The following is a 17,459-nucleotide window of genomic DNA, read 5'->3' on the forward strand; positions in this document are numbered from 1 at the left end:
TGGCCGGCGGGCCCTGCCCCCGATTGGGGGGGCCCCGATTGGGGGCAGGAATGGCTGTGGGGAGGGGCTGTGGGCGGTGGGCCAGCTGGCCCTGCCTCCAAATGGGGCCAGGGGAGGGGCTGGGGGAGGTTGGTCAGCCAGCCCCACCCCTGATTGGTGTGGGGGGGCTGATCAGGGGCAGAGCTGGCTCGGGGGAGGGACTGCCGGCTTATCAGGGTGGTAGGGGCTGATTGGAGGTGGGGCCAGCTGTGGGGAGGGGCTGTGGGTGGTGGGCTGGCTGGCCCTGCCCCCGAATGGGGTGAGAGGACCAATTGGGGGCCAGCAGCCTGGGGGAGGAGGTCATGGGTGGTTGGCCAGCCAGACCTGCCCCTGATCGGGGTGGTGGGGACCCATCTGGGGCGGGGCCGGCTAGGGGGAAGGGCTGTGGGGGTGTTGGCTGGCTGCCCCGCCCAATCTGGGTGGGAGAGGCCTATCAGGATGGGGCGGCTGCGGGGAGGGGCCCCGGAAGGTTGGCCAGCCAGCCCCACCTCCTGACTAGGCTGGTTCACTGGCCACAGTGGGCGTCATAGCGACCGGTCCTTCCCGTCGTTACAGCTTGCAGTCGCTGGCTTTTTATATGTATAGATATATTTTTGGAAAACAAAATCTATCTTCTTGTCACTCTTCGTTTAGATTGCATCTTTCTTCAGCAACAATGTGGACTACTTCATTGCTTCACTGAGCTATGGGCCTAAGGTAGCGAGTGGATTCATTAATCCTCTTTCCGCTGAATGCATGCTACAGTACAAGAAGAAAGCTGCCGCCTACATGAAGGCTTTGAGAAAGGTTTGTGACCTTCTGTTAACATTTAAATCAGAGGAAAAATCAGGAATAATGCCAGAGAATGACAAGAGTTTTCCCACAACTCATACTACAGTGTTTAGATTTTACACAATTTTGAGGCACAGGTGTTTAGTCGATGTTGTGGGTATTTGAGGAGGAGGAGGTAATAGAGACCCAAACCTAATACGTGATATATGCATAGGCCGTGTTGGAGTCATGTCCCCATTACCTGGTAGACTGTTTAGGGGGAGACAGCCAGGCAGCCCAATGTCAAACTTCAGAAAATCTTAAACTTGTAGAAACAGAAAAATAGTTGGAATACATTTATAATTTTTATCTGAATATAGTAAGAATATACAATCATTGCAAAAAGAAATCAGAAGATAGAGCAGTAAATGAAGATAATTATGGTCACCCCAAGTCCTACCACCCAAAGCTAGCTACTCTTAACTTTGCTAGAGTATATCTGGATCCGAAAAATTTTAATGTGTGTATGTACACACTCACATGTACATACAGACAAATACACTTCTAACAATATATACGGCTACCTACCTTTCTATATTTGTCTAATTGTTTTAATTATACCATTAAGATTAATTCCTAAAAAAGGAGTTGCTGGTTCAAAGTCTATGAATATTTCATGTTTTGACACATTTTCATATTTTGACACTTTAGGGAGATTATCAATTTATAGTTTATCATTAATAGGAGTGTAAATTTAACACATTCAATACTTGTCAACCTCAGACAAGATGTTCCTTATTGTTATTTTAATTTGCATTTCTTTGCTTATTATTGAAGTGGAACATTCTTTCATAAAGTTATCATGAATACTTATGCTATCAATTCCCTGTCCAAATCATTTATCTGTTTTTAAGTAAATGTTCCTAATTAGGGTAGAAAGCTCTCTATATTAAGGATTTTAATCTCTTGTTTATATTGTAAATATTTCCCCCTCAGTTTGCTGTACTAATTTTTCAAAATAGAAATTTTAATTTTTATGTCATCAAACCAGTCTTTTTCTTAGTGGTGGTGATGCTCACTCAGGGGAATCTTGGAAACTCAGGGTACTTCCTAAAATTGAGATGGTCACTTATATTTTTCCCCAGTATTTTTGTGGTGTAAATTTTTAGGTTGAGCTTTTCAATCCATCTTAAGTTCATTTATTTTGATATGAGGAGTATAAACAGTGATCTAATTACTTATTTTTCTAAATTATTAGCTGGTTGTTCTTGTACCATTTATCTCAACTACCCTTTCATCATTGACTTAAAAATGAAACATTTGTCACATAATATATTTTTGTATATGCTTTTGTCTATTTCTAGATTGCCTATCCTGTTCCTTTATCTTTCTATTTTGGTGGAAGTCAATATGGTTTTAATTGTAGCTTGTAACTGGTATGATATTTCACCTTCATTATTTATCTTCTTTTTTTAAAGAGGTTTCTTTTCACATGTATTAAAGAAAATAGTCTATCTTGGCATACATCTGAATTTATTATCAAACCCCATTTAGCATTCTAATTTGTATATGTAGGATCATGAAGCTAATACGATCTTTTTCTTTAATTTTTATGATGCTTTTCCCATAGCCCCTCTCGGAGTCTGTGCCTTATGAAGAAGCACTGGCGAACCGCCGGGTCCTTCTCAGCTCTACTGAAAGTCGAGAAGGCCTTGCACAACAGGTATGGTACCTGCGAAGTTATGGTACTTGTTAAAGAGCATAAATATTAAATCCCTTAGAAAAGGTTTTAACATACATAAGGTGATTTAAAAGGTTATAAAGTAAACATGTAAAGTTAACCGTTTAACACATGCTAAAAAGCACCATAAGCATAATGCATTGAAAGACATTTCTTTGTATTCAATATTTAAAGTCATCTTGATTCAGTCGGTGTTATAATTGCCAGTAAACTAGTATCAACAAACTTTGGCCATGATAAGTCTTCTTTAGGTACTAGATTTAAATGTCTGAAATAACAAGGCAAAGGAAGGAAGGGCTAGAGACTCAGTGAATTGTTTTACTTCTTAAATGAGCAGGAATGAAAAAATTTTAGTATTCAATTGGTTGATCGAATTGGAGGCAGATAAGTAGGAGGTACTATCTTTGTACAAGTTGGTACAAACTGACAGCAGTTTAACTTTTGTCAGAGATTTATTCACTTTAACACTGGCTTGCTTTGAGTTTTGCAAATGTTTTATTTTAAAGACAACATAAAATAAATTCATCTGCAGCAATATTTTATCTATGCTGACCTTATTTTCATAGGACACATCACTTTTCGATTTTCGATATTTGTATGCTAAAAATTTCATACACAGAATAATTCCTGAAAAACAGTTCCTGAGACAAACAATAAAATGTGGAATACTTAAAGAATTGATTTTAGATTTTCTTCTTATTTTATGTGTAGAAAGTAAGACTCAAAGAAATGAAGCAGCTTTTACCCAAAGTAGCTACTAAGGGACAGAATTGTTTGACTTCAAAGCTATTGCTTTTCCCAGTCAGCCACTGACCAACTGCAGGCTAGTCTGATAAACACTCTGGGTCTCACTTCCTGCCTCTCTAAGGTAGGACAATATCTACCTTTCAGGGTCTTGTAAGGATTAATTGAGCCAATGGGAGGCAGTGTGATATAGTGAAAAGAATCAGACTTGTGAGCAAGACAGATGGAGTCCCAAATCCCGGCTCTGCCATTTGCTGGCTCAGCAGGTGGTGTAGCTGTTGGAAGCTTTAGTTCTCTTTGAGAAATGAAAACTGTAGGACTGTCAGGAGGCCTCAGTGGGATAACGGGAGGAAAGTTCCATGAATAGTGCTGGTACGTGGTGATTGCTCAATCATGATAGTTGGTAAAGCATTTGGAATTCACTATAAGATTTTATTTGATGTAATTCTCAAACTTTTATTTGCCCTGAGAATTAGCTTTCTAAACGTCTGATTAAAGTATAATGCACTTAAAGAAAAGTATACAAATCATTAATATATACCCAATGAATTAATGTAACCAGCACCTAGATAAAAATTTTTAAAAATATTTATTTATGTATGTATGTATGTATGTATGTAAGGCATACCTTAAAAAAATTACTAGGACCCCAGAAGCTTTCCTCATGCCCTTTTCCAGTTGCTAGTCTCCTCTCTCCCAACGATAACGGTTATCCTGCATTCATAGATTAGGTTTGTTGCCTGATACTGAACTTTTTATTACATAAGAGTATCTAGTGTATACTCTTTCAGTCTGGCTTCTTTCATTCAACATTATATTTGTTGTATTCATCTGTGTTATATGTGATTATAACCTCTCTTTTTTTAATTGCTTTTGAGTATTGTGTGAATATATATTATATATTTATTCTTAATGCTTATGAGTACTTGGGTAGTTTTAAGTATTTGGCTATCATAGTGCTGCTATAAACTTTCTTATATGTGTCTTTTGGTAAACATGCATGCATTTCTATTGGGTATATACCTAGAAGGAAATTACTGGGTCATAGGTTATGTTCAGTTTTAAAAGATCCTGCTAAACAGTTTTTCAGTATTTGTCCCAAATTCCACTCCTCTCAGCACTATGTTTATGATTATTACAGTTACTCCACAAACTTGCCCATCTTTGTATTTTCTTTTTTTTCCCAATTACAGTTTACATTCAATATTATTCTGTATTTGCTTCAAATGTACAGACAGCATAGTGATAAGATAATCATACACTTTATAAAGTAGTCTCCAATATTTCAAGTACCTACCTGGCCCCATACATAGTTATTACAATATTATCAACTGTATTCCCTATGCTGTAATCTACATCTCTGTGACTATTCTAGAACTACCAATTTATACTTCTTAATCTCTTCACTTTTTTTTTTTAAATTTTAGTCGTTTGGGTGATTTTAAATTGCTTTCCTTTGATCGTTACATTGAGTATCTTCTTTTTATGTTTATAGTCTTACTCAAATGTCTATTCAGGTGTTTTTTCCCCCCTCCTATTTCTCTGTGGGGTTATCTATCTTTTTCTTACTGATTTATAGAAGTGCTTTAATATGTTCTGAATATTAGTTCTCTATTGGATACATACCGCTTCTTCCATCTTTTGGCTTTCCTTTTTACTTTCTTAATGATACCTTCCAATGAAGGGAAATTTTTTATTTTACTATAGTTCAATTTCTTAATTTATGTATTTTTAAATATATTTTTATTGATTTCAGAGAGGAAGGGAGAGGGAGAGAGAGATAGAAACATCAATAATGAAAGAGAATCATTGATCGGCTGCCTCCTGCTCACCTCCTGCTGGGGATTAAGGCTGCAACCTGGGCATGTGCCCTTGGCCAGAATCGAACCCGAGACCCTTCAATTCCCAGGCTGACGCTCTATCCACTGAGTTAGACCAGCTAGGGCCAGTTTCTTAATTTATGGATGTGCTTTATATATCCTGTTGAATAAATCTTTTCCTATTCCAGGGTCAAGCTTTTTCTTACCTTAGGTAGTTTTGGTTTACATTCTTAGGTAAAGTATTTTTTTGGCCACTGAGTTTTACCTTCATCATCCTCTAAGGTGCAAACCTCTCTGTTACCTTCAAGGTTCAGCAGAGTTTGGAGAAGATTTCTAAACTGGAGCAGGAAAAAGAACATTGGATGTTGGAAGCACAGTTAGCCAAAATCAAGTTGGAGAAAGAAAACCAGCGAATTGCAGACAAGCTGAAGAGTACGAGTAGTGGGCAAGTGGCTGGGCTGGCCCAGGAGAATGCCTCTGTGGGGAATGCTTCAGACCAGGAAGAAACAGCTAGGGCCGTGTCGGAGCCAGTTCACAGCACCAGTGAGGTAAGTGCTGTCTTTAAAAAAAATGTTAATTGGTAAGGATCTAACCTAGTGTTTAGTGTTAATCATCTAAATTACATGTTTGTTTATAATAGGAATAATCCATGTGCTTTAGAAAAAGCAGGTTGGTAAGCAGATGCCTCCTTCAAAAAGCATCTCCAGTGCTCTGACCTGTGGTGTGCAGCGCGCTGTAGGAACACAGAGACAGTCTCTGGAGGGCTTAGGGAGGACCTCACAGAAGAGGTAGCATGAGTGTGTTTCAAAAGTGAGCAGGAGTCCAACAGGAGAGGACTATTTCAGGCTGAGAGAAGGGGCTCATCACGGAACTGTCTTTCCCTCTGCACATGGCGGATTCCTGCCAAAAATGATCTGGAGACAATAGATAAAAATAAGGAGCTTTTTCGCCCTGGCAGGGTAGCTCAGTTGGTTAGAGTATTGTCCTGTTATGCCAAGATTGCAGGTTCGATCCCTGGTCAGGGCACATACAAGAATCAACCAATGAATGCATAAATAAGTGGAACAACAAATTGATGCTTCTCTTTGCCTTCCTCTCTCTAAAATCAATCAATAGATTTTTTTAAAAAAGGACATGGCATTTTTCTGTCTTCCTTATGTTTCTGCTTTTTAGCTTTTCTTATTCTCCCCTCATTTAAGGTACAGTTGAGATTGCCACATTTACCACCACATTTTCCATGATTTTGGATATGGTCTTTAATGGTCAGGACATGGTCGGCCTCCGTTCATTTTTCATAGGATTGAATATGTTCCTTTCCTTTAGTTGCTTTCAATCTAATGGAGTAGAACTTGGATAAACATCTGTAAGAGGAGTTGTGTGCTGTCCCACATTCTCAAACCATAACTGGGGAGTGAGAGGGTGAGGGCAGAGAGCAAAATGGATGCCAAATGTAGTCACATTTGAATATATAAAAGTAAATGATTGGCGTGTTACTGTAAACAGTTTGCAACTGAAAGGGAGAGACTAATTGCTACTCCTGCTTCAGTAAGTAGAAAATTATGGCTCTTAAAAAAAAAAAGAAGTCTTATAAAAAAAGACCCTTTAGAGCTAGGTGGGCATAATATTCATTAGCACACATTCAGTTTAGTTGATATGCTGCACACTCTTCAGAGTAATACTCTTAAGGATATTATTTAGAATCTGTGAAAACTGTTTATTGGGTATCATCTCTGATGAGCAGCATCCTTGAAACTGAATTTCCAGTAGCTTTTTAAAGTTTTTGTGCCCAAGCACATGAACAGTAACCTTAATCTAGTAATCATGACTATCTTTTTTGTTATTTTCTTGTTATCCTTACCCGAGGATATTTTTTCCATTGATTTTTAGAGAAAGTGGGAGTGTGTGTGTGTGTGTGTGTGTGGCGGGGGGGGGGGGGGGGGGGGGGGGCGGGGGGGGTGTCAGAGAGAGAGAGAGAGAAATAGAAACATCAGTATGAGAGAGACATGACTGGGGCAAGGGATCGAACCTGCAACACAGGTACGTGCCCTTGACTGGGAATTGAACCTGTGACTCTGTTGTGAGGGCCATTGCTCTGTCCACTGAGCCACGCCAGCCAGGGCATGACTATCTGTTTTTGAAGTCTTAATCCATAAAAAACCCAGCTTTAAAAGCCTGGCACCACTTGAATGTGTCTAAAATTACATTTTCATTGATTTAAATATGAAATGAATATTTATTGATATAACAACATTGTATCAAACATGTATTTCTTTTGTCTTTTTTTGAATTTTCAGCCATTTTTCTTTTTTCCCGTGTGTTTTTTTATTTTCTGTTTGGAATGTTCTGTTATGGTGGTCACCATCTCAGCTACTGCTTTGGAAATAAGTACAGCAATGACAACAGGAGTCAGAAGCTCTTGTCTCTTCCCAATTTGTTGGTTTCAGTAATGAAAATGACTAACAGCGTTTTGTTAAAGGAAATAGTGATGATGATCATCCATTACCACCTCATGGCAGAAATAGCAAATGTGGTTGGTTACCTGTCCGCAGGTACTGCTTCCTTGTAGTAAAACACAATCCAAGAGTGACCTAGTACTCCAGGCCCAGTGTGCTTTAAAAGTATGAACTGAGAAGAGAAAATATTACATTGTTTAAATTGTTGTGTTGGAAATGTAAACGGTCTATTCTAAAGAATTCTTTTCCTTATGTTCTAGATTGGGGTTTTAACCAGGACTTCTGACAGTGAGGTAAAGTGTGCTTGGCATCATGTTGTTTTGTTAGTAAATATCGGGCTGCATGTTTGTTGACAAAGTCTTACAACCATCAGCTTTGTCTAAGTGTGTTTCTGACCATTCTAGCGAATGTGGAACCAGTGTTTTCCCCTCCATCAGTGGATCCATTTGGCTTTTCTCTTTGGTTCTATTTTAACTGTCACCAGCAAATTATAGCCTGCTTTGTAAATGCCTCGTTGAATGACTTGACTTGGCAGTTTGACAAGGGGTGGCCATTAGCTCGCTGGCATGCTGGGTGAGGCTGAGAGCCTTTGGCCCTCCCACTGGGCAGGCTGGGAAAGCAGGGCTTTTCAAGGCTTGATGAACAGTGTGCCTGCTAGTTGTGTCCAGCCCTCGATTGGGTGAACCCAGGTCAGACTTGGCTTGTCACAGAGGTTTGCACATTAGAGTTTTGAAATATTATAAGATGTAACTTTATAAATAAGCACCTTACCACTCAGTATGGTGAGCTGGTAAATAGAGTTCAAGTTGTTTGTTAAATTCTTTGCTTTCCTTATTGGCCCTATACTTTAGGTAATCTTGAACCTCTGCATATATTTTTTAACTGAATTCAATAGTGTGTCATTGCTAGAGTAACTAGAAGAAATACTAGTGTGGGACAAGGCTCGTAACTGTTCATTATAGAAATAGTTTAATTTGTTAGCATCTTTTAAGAGCATTAGAGCCTGATTTAAGATAATGTTGGGGGCGGGAAAGAATGTTCAGATTTTAGAGGTTCCAATACATGTTCCCCTTTCCTTGTCTTCTTCCAGTTAGAGGAGGACATAGGAATCAGACAGATGGAAATTTTGAAAGTCAGGTTTGTGGCTAATGAAGCAATGGAGGGACATGGTGCCAGGGCTTCCCAATACCTCACTTCTGCTCTGTTTTCTTGAAGCCATAGCTTCATTCTGAGTTATGTAGGATGTTGAAAAAAGAAATTTGGAACCTGGCTGTGGTGGCTCACTGGTTGAGTGTCGACCTATGAACCAGGAGGTCATGGTTTGATTCCTGGTCAGGGCTTATGCCTGGATTTCGGGCTCGATCCCCAGTGTGGGGCGTGCAGGAGGCAGCCAATCAGTAATTCTCTTTCATCATTGATGTTTCTATCTCTCACCCTCTCCCTTCTTCTCTGAAATCAATAAAACTATATTTATTTATTTATTTATTTATTTTTTTAATGTTTTATTGATTTTTTACAGAGAGGAAGGGAGAGAGAGAGAGAGTTAGAAACATCGATGAGAGAGAAACATCAATTAGCTGCCTCCTGCACATCTCCCACTGGGGATGCGCCCGCAACCCAGGTACATGCCCTTGACCGGAATCGAACCTGGGACCCCTCAGTCCGCAGGCCGACGCTCTATCCACTGAGCCAAACCGGTTTCGGCAATAAAACTATATTTAAAAAAAAAAAAGGAAATTTGGAATATTCATTTGCCTGCCCTGTCTGAAGTTTCTTTGAGGGGTAAGAAAACTATGATCCCCCATCAAATTTCAAATAAAAATGTACAAAATATTGTCTCTTCTGTATCCTAAAGTGATGTTAATTTTTTTTTCCTAGAACTGCTTTATCTCACTGGCATTCATTTAATTTGTTATGTGTGCTCTATTTAGGTTCCAGATGTGGAATCTCGTGAAGACCTAATTAAAAATCACTACATGGCAAGGATAGTGGAACTGACGTCTCAGCTACAGCTGGCTGACAGTAAGTCAGTGCATTTTTATGCTGAGGTGAGTGGAGAGTTAATTAGATTTGGTGGTTTGTTCCTAACCCCTTCAGGAATTAGGTCACTGTCCTTGTCTCCTGCTGTTCACTAGAAGAGAGACGTCAGTATCTATTCATCCATGAATTTGGTTGGAGTTTGTATTGATTGGTCTACATACCAACCAAAAATTTTCATTTCAGTAAATATAGGACTGATTTGTCATTTCTAAGTTACTAAAACATAATTGAGACTTATAGGTAGCTTTTCTGATGATCATGCATGTTTTGGAATATTATTATTATAGATTACTTGTTTTAGATAGTTATAGACAGTTATTGGCCAAAGAATTTTCGTATATGGAGATTAAAAAATAAAATATGCCCTTTTCCTTTTATTAAAAAGTACTTTCCAATTTTTGAGTGACAATTTGTTGAAATTAGTTTCTATGATAAAAATATAACCTTTTCCAACCTTTAAAAGGTATAAACTCTTACTTTTTGTTATAGTTTCTTCTTTCCTCACTAAATAATTCATTCTCTTAAGAGAATTGGAAAAACACTATGTAAGATAATCAATAAAATTATACACAATTCATAGATTAGAAGGGGAGAAAATGAAGGAAGAAGGTACTGCTATCAAAGAGTAAGAAACAAATGATAAGGTAGACTGAATGTTGCTCAACATATAAGAATACCTGTAAGGTCTCCGAATTAAAACTTGATATTAAAAGGTCAGCTGTAGATGTCAAATAGAGAATTATAATGCTATAATTGTTAAAGAAACAAACAAACAAACAAAAAAGACAACATCCTTTACTGGAACTGACTGTGATTTTCGCCAGTAACTATGGAGATGGAGAAGTTGATGGGTGACCAGTTGCTTGGCTTCTTTGTTTCCTGCTAAAATAAATGATGTGCCTCTCAGTGTTGTTCACAAACAACCATTACATACCTGTTTGATGAGTGGATCATCAGTGACAGCTTGCAGGGCTCTAGAAAATGTGAGGGCAACAGACTGGATGACTTACAGCAGAACTGCTGGAGTACTGACTACCTGAGCCTGCGGTGCAGCACACAGTCATGTCCTTATCTGGATCCCTAACTGCCTTCTGAGCTGGTGTCCCTGATGTGATTGTTATCTTCATGAGGCCTCCTACCTTGTAAAACTCTCTTCCTCTTTTTCAGGTTTAGTGCTTGAGCACATACTAGTAGATGTTTGGTTAACAGAGGGTGGTTGGCTGAGCTTTCCTGAAATGAGTGGGGATTTTTGAGGCAGTTTTATTTCCAAGAGACTTGTTTGTTTTAGTGGATGTCTTCAGCACAATTGTGATACAAGAATTTTTAAACTGTCCTAGTTTTCCCTCATTTGTAAACAGGAAGTGGTGTCCCCCTATGACTTTACTGGAATGATTCCTCTGAGCATCAGATGTCAACACAGCATTCAAATGTGTCTCAATAGATCTTCCTTGACAGTCTTTGGCCTTATCAGAAAGTTTAGTGATCCTTTTAATGGCACACCCTCTTTAAACAAGTGAAATTGATTTTTCCTTTTTTCTTCTGTCTCTGGATAGCCTAGGTTTGGTAAAACCCCCAAAGAAAGCAGCTGGGACCTTTACATTCCTGCCCTTAACTTTTATTCTTTTTTTTCATATAGATGAAGCATAATCTGTATAGCAGGACTGTAAAGTGTTTATTGTTCCTGTAATGTGGTCTTTAATAAAGGACTTAAAACACAAGAAAACTATCTTAGGGTCTATATTGCTTGGTCAGATACAATTGATAATGTTTGAAATAACCACTTTTTGTCCAGTCTGAGTCTAAATGAATCCTGGGTAGATGTAAAAACTTCTTATGTTTTTTGCAACCACTGGTCGTTGGATTAGAGCTAGGAAAAAACATAGATGAGCTTGGGTTAGTAGACATTCTGTTTCCTTATTAAAATGATGAAAGTGACCTTAGCAATATTTTTTCTAATATGTCTCCTTGGGCAAAGGAAACAAAACAAAAAAATAAACAAATTGAACTACATCAATCTATTTATTCTTGAGACTGTCTTGGAAAATAAATTTTGGATATTAGTTCACTTTATCTAAATTGGATTACCTTCTTTCTCCATAAGGTGCATTTATATTTATTGTGAAAAGATTTCATTCTAAAAGAGAATTGAAGGATATGAAATGGGGAGTCTCACATATGGGTTGTCAGGTAAACTAAATTTAAAGACTGAAAGAGTGATTTCCCATAAACACCTGATTTCTAGAAAACGGAAACAACCTTCGATCAATGAACCTCCACGGAGAGCTTCTCCCCATCCTCAAGACAATGAAGTTTGTGCTTGGACTGTAGCTTCTACCTCCTCTTTGCTCCGAACCCTCAGTGAACTCACCTGTAGCTTACTATAGTTTCCATGTCCCGAATTGCAATTTCTCTGTTGTTACCAAAGAGACTCAATTTTTGGTCCTTGGAACTTGCCTCAAGTTTATGTCTTATATTTATGTTGACACTAGAAAAGTATGTGGAATCTGTAGTGATGTCTTATTTCATTACTGATATGGGTTCTTGGTGCCATATCTCTATTTCTTGTTCAGTGCTGCTGGATTTTATACATTTAAAAAATATTCAGTAATAAGTTTTTTGGGTTTTATTTAAGCATGGTGAGAGTCGGGCCACATCTTCCTTATGTGTATTCTAGTGTCTGATACAAGGGCTGCAGGTATTCTGCAGATACTTGGGGAAGGAAGAGAGGGAGGGAGGCTTTGGTTTGGGAGATTCTTTTATAATAATCTTGTTTGAAGTATATTTGCTTTTGGGAAATGCTCCCTGTGGTAATGAAATGCTTTCTGATTTAACAGTGCCGAGCACTCTCTAAAAGACTGGCCTTGGCTGAAAAGTCCAAGGAGACCCTGGCAGAGGAGATGAAAGTAGCCAGTCAGAAGATCAGCAGACTTCAGGTGAGTTCATAAGTGCTATCTAAGCAATTTTCATAGGTTTATTTCATTCAAAGTTCTTGGGCAGCAAAGTCAGCATTTTCTTTCTAAAGTAATGGCATTCGACCTCTAGACACACATTTTCCTAACCATGTTGTTTCTAACCATTTTAAAGTAACATCTTACTTATGTAAGGCAAAAAGTGGTTGTGTAAAATCAAATCTCTGAGTTGATTTTAATTTAAGATAGTTTTGTAGTCAACATGTCTTTCTTTGGTAAGTAAAATTGCTTTTACTTTCATAAATAAGAAGATAATTCATTATACAAACAACACTTTTAGCTGAATATTAGCTGTCATTATTCACTTTAAATGAAGTATGGAGTATATGCAGTAGTTAATGTAAATAGTTACATCTCTCTATACCCTTCATGCAACTTCTTTACATTTTTCAACTTCCCAAAATTTCCAACACGATTTCAAAGAATATGATAATTGATGGGATATTTTAGTCAAAGTGTCACCTTCTCTGAGTCAACAGAATATTTATCTGCTTATGTCAAAGTTGCCAATTATGGATTAAAATACTGGTATTTACTGTATTTTACAGAAGCACTGAGCAGCTGAAACCGATTTGGCTCAGTGGATAGAGCATCGGCCTGCGGACTGAAAGGTCCCAGGTTCGATTCCGGTCAAGGGCATGTACCTGGGTGGCGGGCACATCTCCAGTGGGAGATGTGCAGGAGGCAGCTGATCGATGTTTCTCTCTCATCAATGTTTCTAACTCTCTATCTCTCTCCCTTCCTCTCTGTAAAAAATTAATAAAATATATTTTTAAAAAAACCAAAAAAAAAAAAAACAGAAGCACTGAGCATATTTTATGTTTTCATTCCATATATATGGTGGTATGATTCACAACATGTCAATATGAAAGCATTTCTTTAAATACTACTTATTTACCCATTGTTCTTTCTCTCTTCCTCCCTGCTAATCCCTGTCCTATTATTTTTATTCTGTTTCTTCTCTTTACTGTTTCATAAAATTGACCTAAACCGAAAGGTAGGGCTGCAAAATATTTTCCCTTACTCCTTTGTTTTAAACCTTTGTTTCCAGAAAACTTTTATTAAATATAAACATGATACAGGCAAAGAATAAACACATTAACACAGCAACACCCACTTCCTCTGGTTTCAGATTAGTTTATTAGATTAGCTGGGAGCACAGGATTAGAGTTTAAGGGGCTGAAGAGAGCCCGAGAGATGGAAAGAGAGAGGAAGGTGCCTCTTTCAAACATCCTATGTAGAGGGCTCTGGGCCATCCAACTCTGGGATGGTGCTAGAGACGGACTCCCCACATCACCAAAGGCTCAGGAAAACCTTCGGGAACTTGAAAAGATCAAATAGCTGGCTTCTTTTTTAGTGATAGTTTTACACCTTGCATAGAAGGATATGCTTTTATTTTTGTAAAGACATTTGGAAGGCTGAGAACAACTTTTCCCCCATTTCTTTTAACTTTGTTCTCTTGTTAGGCCTTTGGCTTAACCTTCATATTAATTGATCATATAGATTATTTAGATAAGTTGCTTTTTCCAAAAAAAAATTTTAAATAAATTACAAAAGCTTCAGAGTGGTGTGGCTAATGGAGTTTTGAATTTTTGTTTCTGTTTTTCCTCTTTTCCTCTGCCATTTAGGATGAACTGACAACTACCAAGAGGAGTTATGAGGGTCAGTTAAGTATGATGAGTGACCACCTGTGCAGCATGAATGAGACACTGTCTAAACAGAGAGAAGAGATTGACATACTGAAGATGTCCAGTAAGGTAAGGGCGGGGAGGGGGCAGGCTCTCTACAATAGAATATTTAACATATTTAATATAAGATATTTTATTGCTGTGCATTTCAGGAGCAAAAGGTTGAGAGATTTAAAGTGTTTAGAAACTATATATATATGAAACTTGTCCTCTTATCTAAAAGTAAAATTAAGTTTCTTTGGCTGAGTTATAAGTTGAGAGAAGACCTGACTTCTAAGGCCCTAATACTGTGTCCTTTGTTTTTTGGTGTTTCTGCTACTGTTTTATAGGTTCAGGGGACTCTTAGGAGGTTTATGATGGGGCTTGCTCTTTTTTATATGAATCTAAAATAGTGCTGTTGAAGAATAACCCTCTTTAGCAAATTTATTCTCATATATATCTATATAACCTAAGAATGTCTTGTCCTTTTAATTCCAAAATGTTTCTTTGAATTAATTTCACATAGAGCCTCCAGGCTGGGGTCAAGTGGCTATTGGCATTATTTTTATGTTGTAACTCATATCCACATATCATGAAAAGTAGCATTCAGGGGCCCAGGACTTGGTTCCATGCATCATCTCAGATGCTTAGCACGTTTTGGTAACTCAGACAATACTGTACCACCACCAGCTTGGTACTGTCTCCAGCCTGCGCTCTTTGAAATTCACGGCTTCCCTTATTGATTTAGCGAGCAGTTATTGTGTTCCTGCTATGTGCTGGCACTGGGAAGGAAATAGAGATGCACAAACCATCGCTTTATTTTAGCATCTGCTAGTGGTGGTGCAGGGCAGCATTCTGCTTAGTTAGCGTCTCCTTGGGAAATATATCACGGTAATGTATTGGAGTCTGTGTTCTCAGAGTAGTTTCGTGATGGCCTCTGGCTACCTCAGAAAGTGTCTATGATGCTTTTCTGGGACATCATGTGATGACTGTAACCAGCCAATGTGGCTTTGATTATGGTTTTCCTGTTACTTGTGCTTCAGGAAACTTGAGCTCTTGGAGATATAGGGGGTGGGGGTTGGTCCTCTTGAAGAATGCCTCCTTTAACCCTTTTGGCCTCTTGATGTTGTAGCTGGGCAATAGCTAGCTCATGTAGAAAGTACATACATCAGTATGAGTAATATGAGGAAGCCTGTTTGGCACCTAACACATGAAAGTAAGTAGCAGGGGAACTTTAGACTCCACAGTTGTGGAAGGCATGTGGTTCTGAATGCAGAAGGGTTCATGTTGAGTACAGGAGAGCTCTTTGCAGCTACCTTTGAGGTTAGGGAATTTTCAAGCCCTCTCAGAACTTTTAAATCTAGTCCTTAAAATACCTGTCATTAATAAAACACTGAGTTAGAGATCCTTCTTCATTTTGTAGTATATATTGTTAACCTTTCTTTGATTATTCTATGATCCCTATTGCTTTTTTTCTCTCCCTACCCATTAGTAATTCAGATTGCCAAGGCATTATCTTATGGCAAAGTTGACTTTGTCTCTACTGGGATACCAAGTAAACATCCTGAAACCATTTGCTTGCTATTATCTTGCTCTTACTGTTTGTATTCTGCAAGCATTTCCCACTTACATGAAAAGAATGTATTTGTATCTAATAGTTAAGTATAGGAATTTAATGAGAATGTTTTTCTAAAAAGTGAACTTCTCCAGAAAGCAAAACTGGAAAGTCCAAATGTCTATATTGTGAGGGAATTGGGAACAAGATATCTTCCCCTCTAGGTTGTTTTCAACCAGTATTTGAACTTCCTTTTGACAGATAATCATTGACATTTGATCTATTAATACCCTTTAAAGGTATTTGTTTTAAACAACAAAGAAACATATGTAGGCTAAAATTTTTATTTAGTTTCATGAAATCATAAACTCCCTTGTCTTTGGAACAGAAGGAATATTTGAGGTTTGCTAAATCCAAGATAGCTCTATTTTCTTTCTTTATTGCCTGTCCTCAGTCCCCAGGGGGATAAGGGCTCATAAACTTAGAGTGGGGAGTGCTTTGTGATTACTGAATAAAAGTTTATAATGCAAGGTTATCTCTCCTCTTGGAAACTAAAGTTGTCCAAAGTGAAATATGGCTTCCAGACAGCTTGGTCATTAAACTATGTGAAATATTTTTCTTGAAGTTTGTGTCCTTATTGTTGATTTATTTTTCCTTCCTTCCCCCGCCCCCCCCCCTTCCCCCCCAGGGAAATTCTAAAAAGAACAAGAGTCGATAGTTTACACATACCTGGTTGGTGACTTCTTTCCAGAGCTGCTACTGCTGCAGGAGCTGCAGGGCCACGCCTCCACGTCCAGTGCTGGCCGCCTTCCGGAAGCTGGAGCGTTGTTGGACCTAGTAAACTAGTCAGTGTTGTAAATGGCCTTGAAACATTTAAAATATATTTGCAACCAGTAAGGCAAATACAGAATTTGATGTTGACAGTAAAATGGAAAACTATACACATACCATGGATATTGTAGGTTTCCTTACGCTGTTTTTACTGTGCACTTTTTAAAATTAGGTTTTAATTTCAGTATGTAAGAACAACAAATATTTTGTATATTTTCAAACTCAATTATATGGTAATCGATTTGGTATCTATGGAATAGATATATGTTTCTGGATAAAATGCTTACATTGTCAAACTCATTACTTCCTGCTATAATTGAAAGCAGTTATCAGATTCTTTTTGAAGACTTCTCTCTCTCTCTCTCTCTCTCTCTCTCTCTCTCTCTCTCGGAGGGAGTGGGCCTTGCAAATTTCAGATCTCGTGGGTTTATTATCATTGTCTTCAGCTCTTCAGTACTCTCTCTGTGTTGGAGTAATAGCTTAAGGAATTGATGTCAATAAATTCGTACTTATGTCAAACCTTCAGTCTCTATGAAAATTTGATAAAGGAAACGGAAACCTATTAGAGTAGGCTGTACAAAATTTACCATAATTGTATGGCTAATCCTTTTTTAAGGCTTTGAGTTTTGCCTTGAGAGGTACTTGTAACCATACTTCAAGCTGGGACCCTGAGCCCTTTCAGCTCCACTTAGTTTATTTTATAAACATTGTATCATTTCAGCATACACCTCAGGGGTGTCTCTCCTGTACATCCATTCCCCGGCCCTCAATATATTGATTGCTCCTTTCTTCTGAGTTGCTTGCACAGGCCCTTTTCAACCCATGTCCAAGTCCCCAGATTAGCTGAGAT

The 17,459-nt window shown here is 38.3% G+C and overlaps 1 protein-coding gene across 1 annotated transcript in view; it reads left to right on the plus strand.

Moving 5' to 3' along the window:
- The window catches only part of PPP1R21 (protein phosphatase 1 regulatory subunit 21), a 56,163-nt gene extending 39,035 nt beyond the window's left edge, over positions 1–17,128 (plus strand). Inside the window, exons 15-22 of the mRNA XM_070429174.1 lie at positions 673–825; positions 2,420–2,512; positions 5,403–5,642; positions 7,808–7,840; positions 9,479–9,595; positions 12,422–12,520; positions 14,185–14,313; positions 16,467–17,128. Of these exons, the coding sequence (XP_070285275.1) occupies positions 673–825; positions 2,420–2,512; positions 5,403–5,642; positions 7,808–7,840; positions 9,479–9,595; positions 12,422–12,520; positions 14,185–14,313; positions 16,467–16,496 (894 nt within the window). The 3' untranslated portion in view covers positions 16,497–17,128. The remainder of the gene's footprint in view (positions 1–672; positions 826–2,419; positions 2,513–5,402; positions 5,643–7,807; positions 7,841–9,478; positions 9,596–12,421; positions 12,521–14,184; positions 14,314–16,466) is intronic.
- The last annotated feature ends 331 nt before the right edge of the window (positions 17,129–17,459 follow it).

This window comes from Myotis yumanensis, unplaced genomic scaffold (assembly GCF_028538775.1).
Source record: "Myotis yumanensis isolate MYYU_CA2020_CCGP unplaced genomic scaffold, mMyoYum1.0.hap1 SCAF_11, whole genome shotgun sequence".
NCBI lineage: Eukaryota > Metazoa > Chordata > Mammalia > Chiroptera > Vespertilionidae > Myotis > Myotis yumanensis.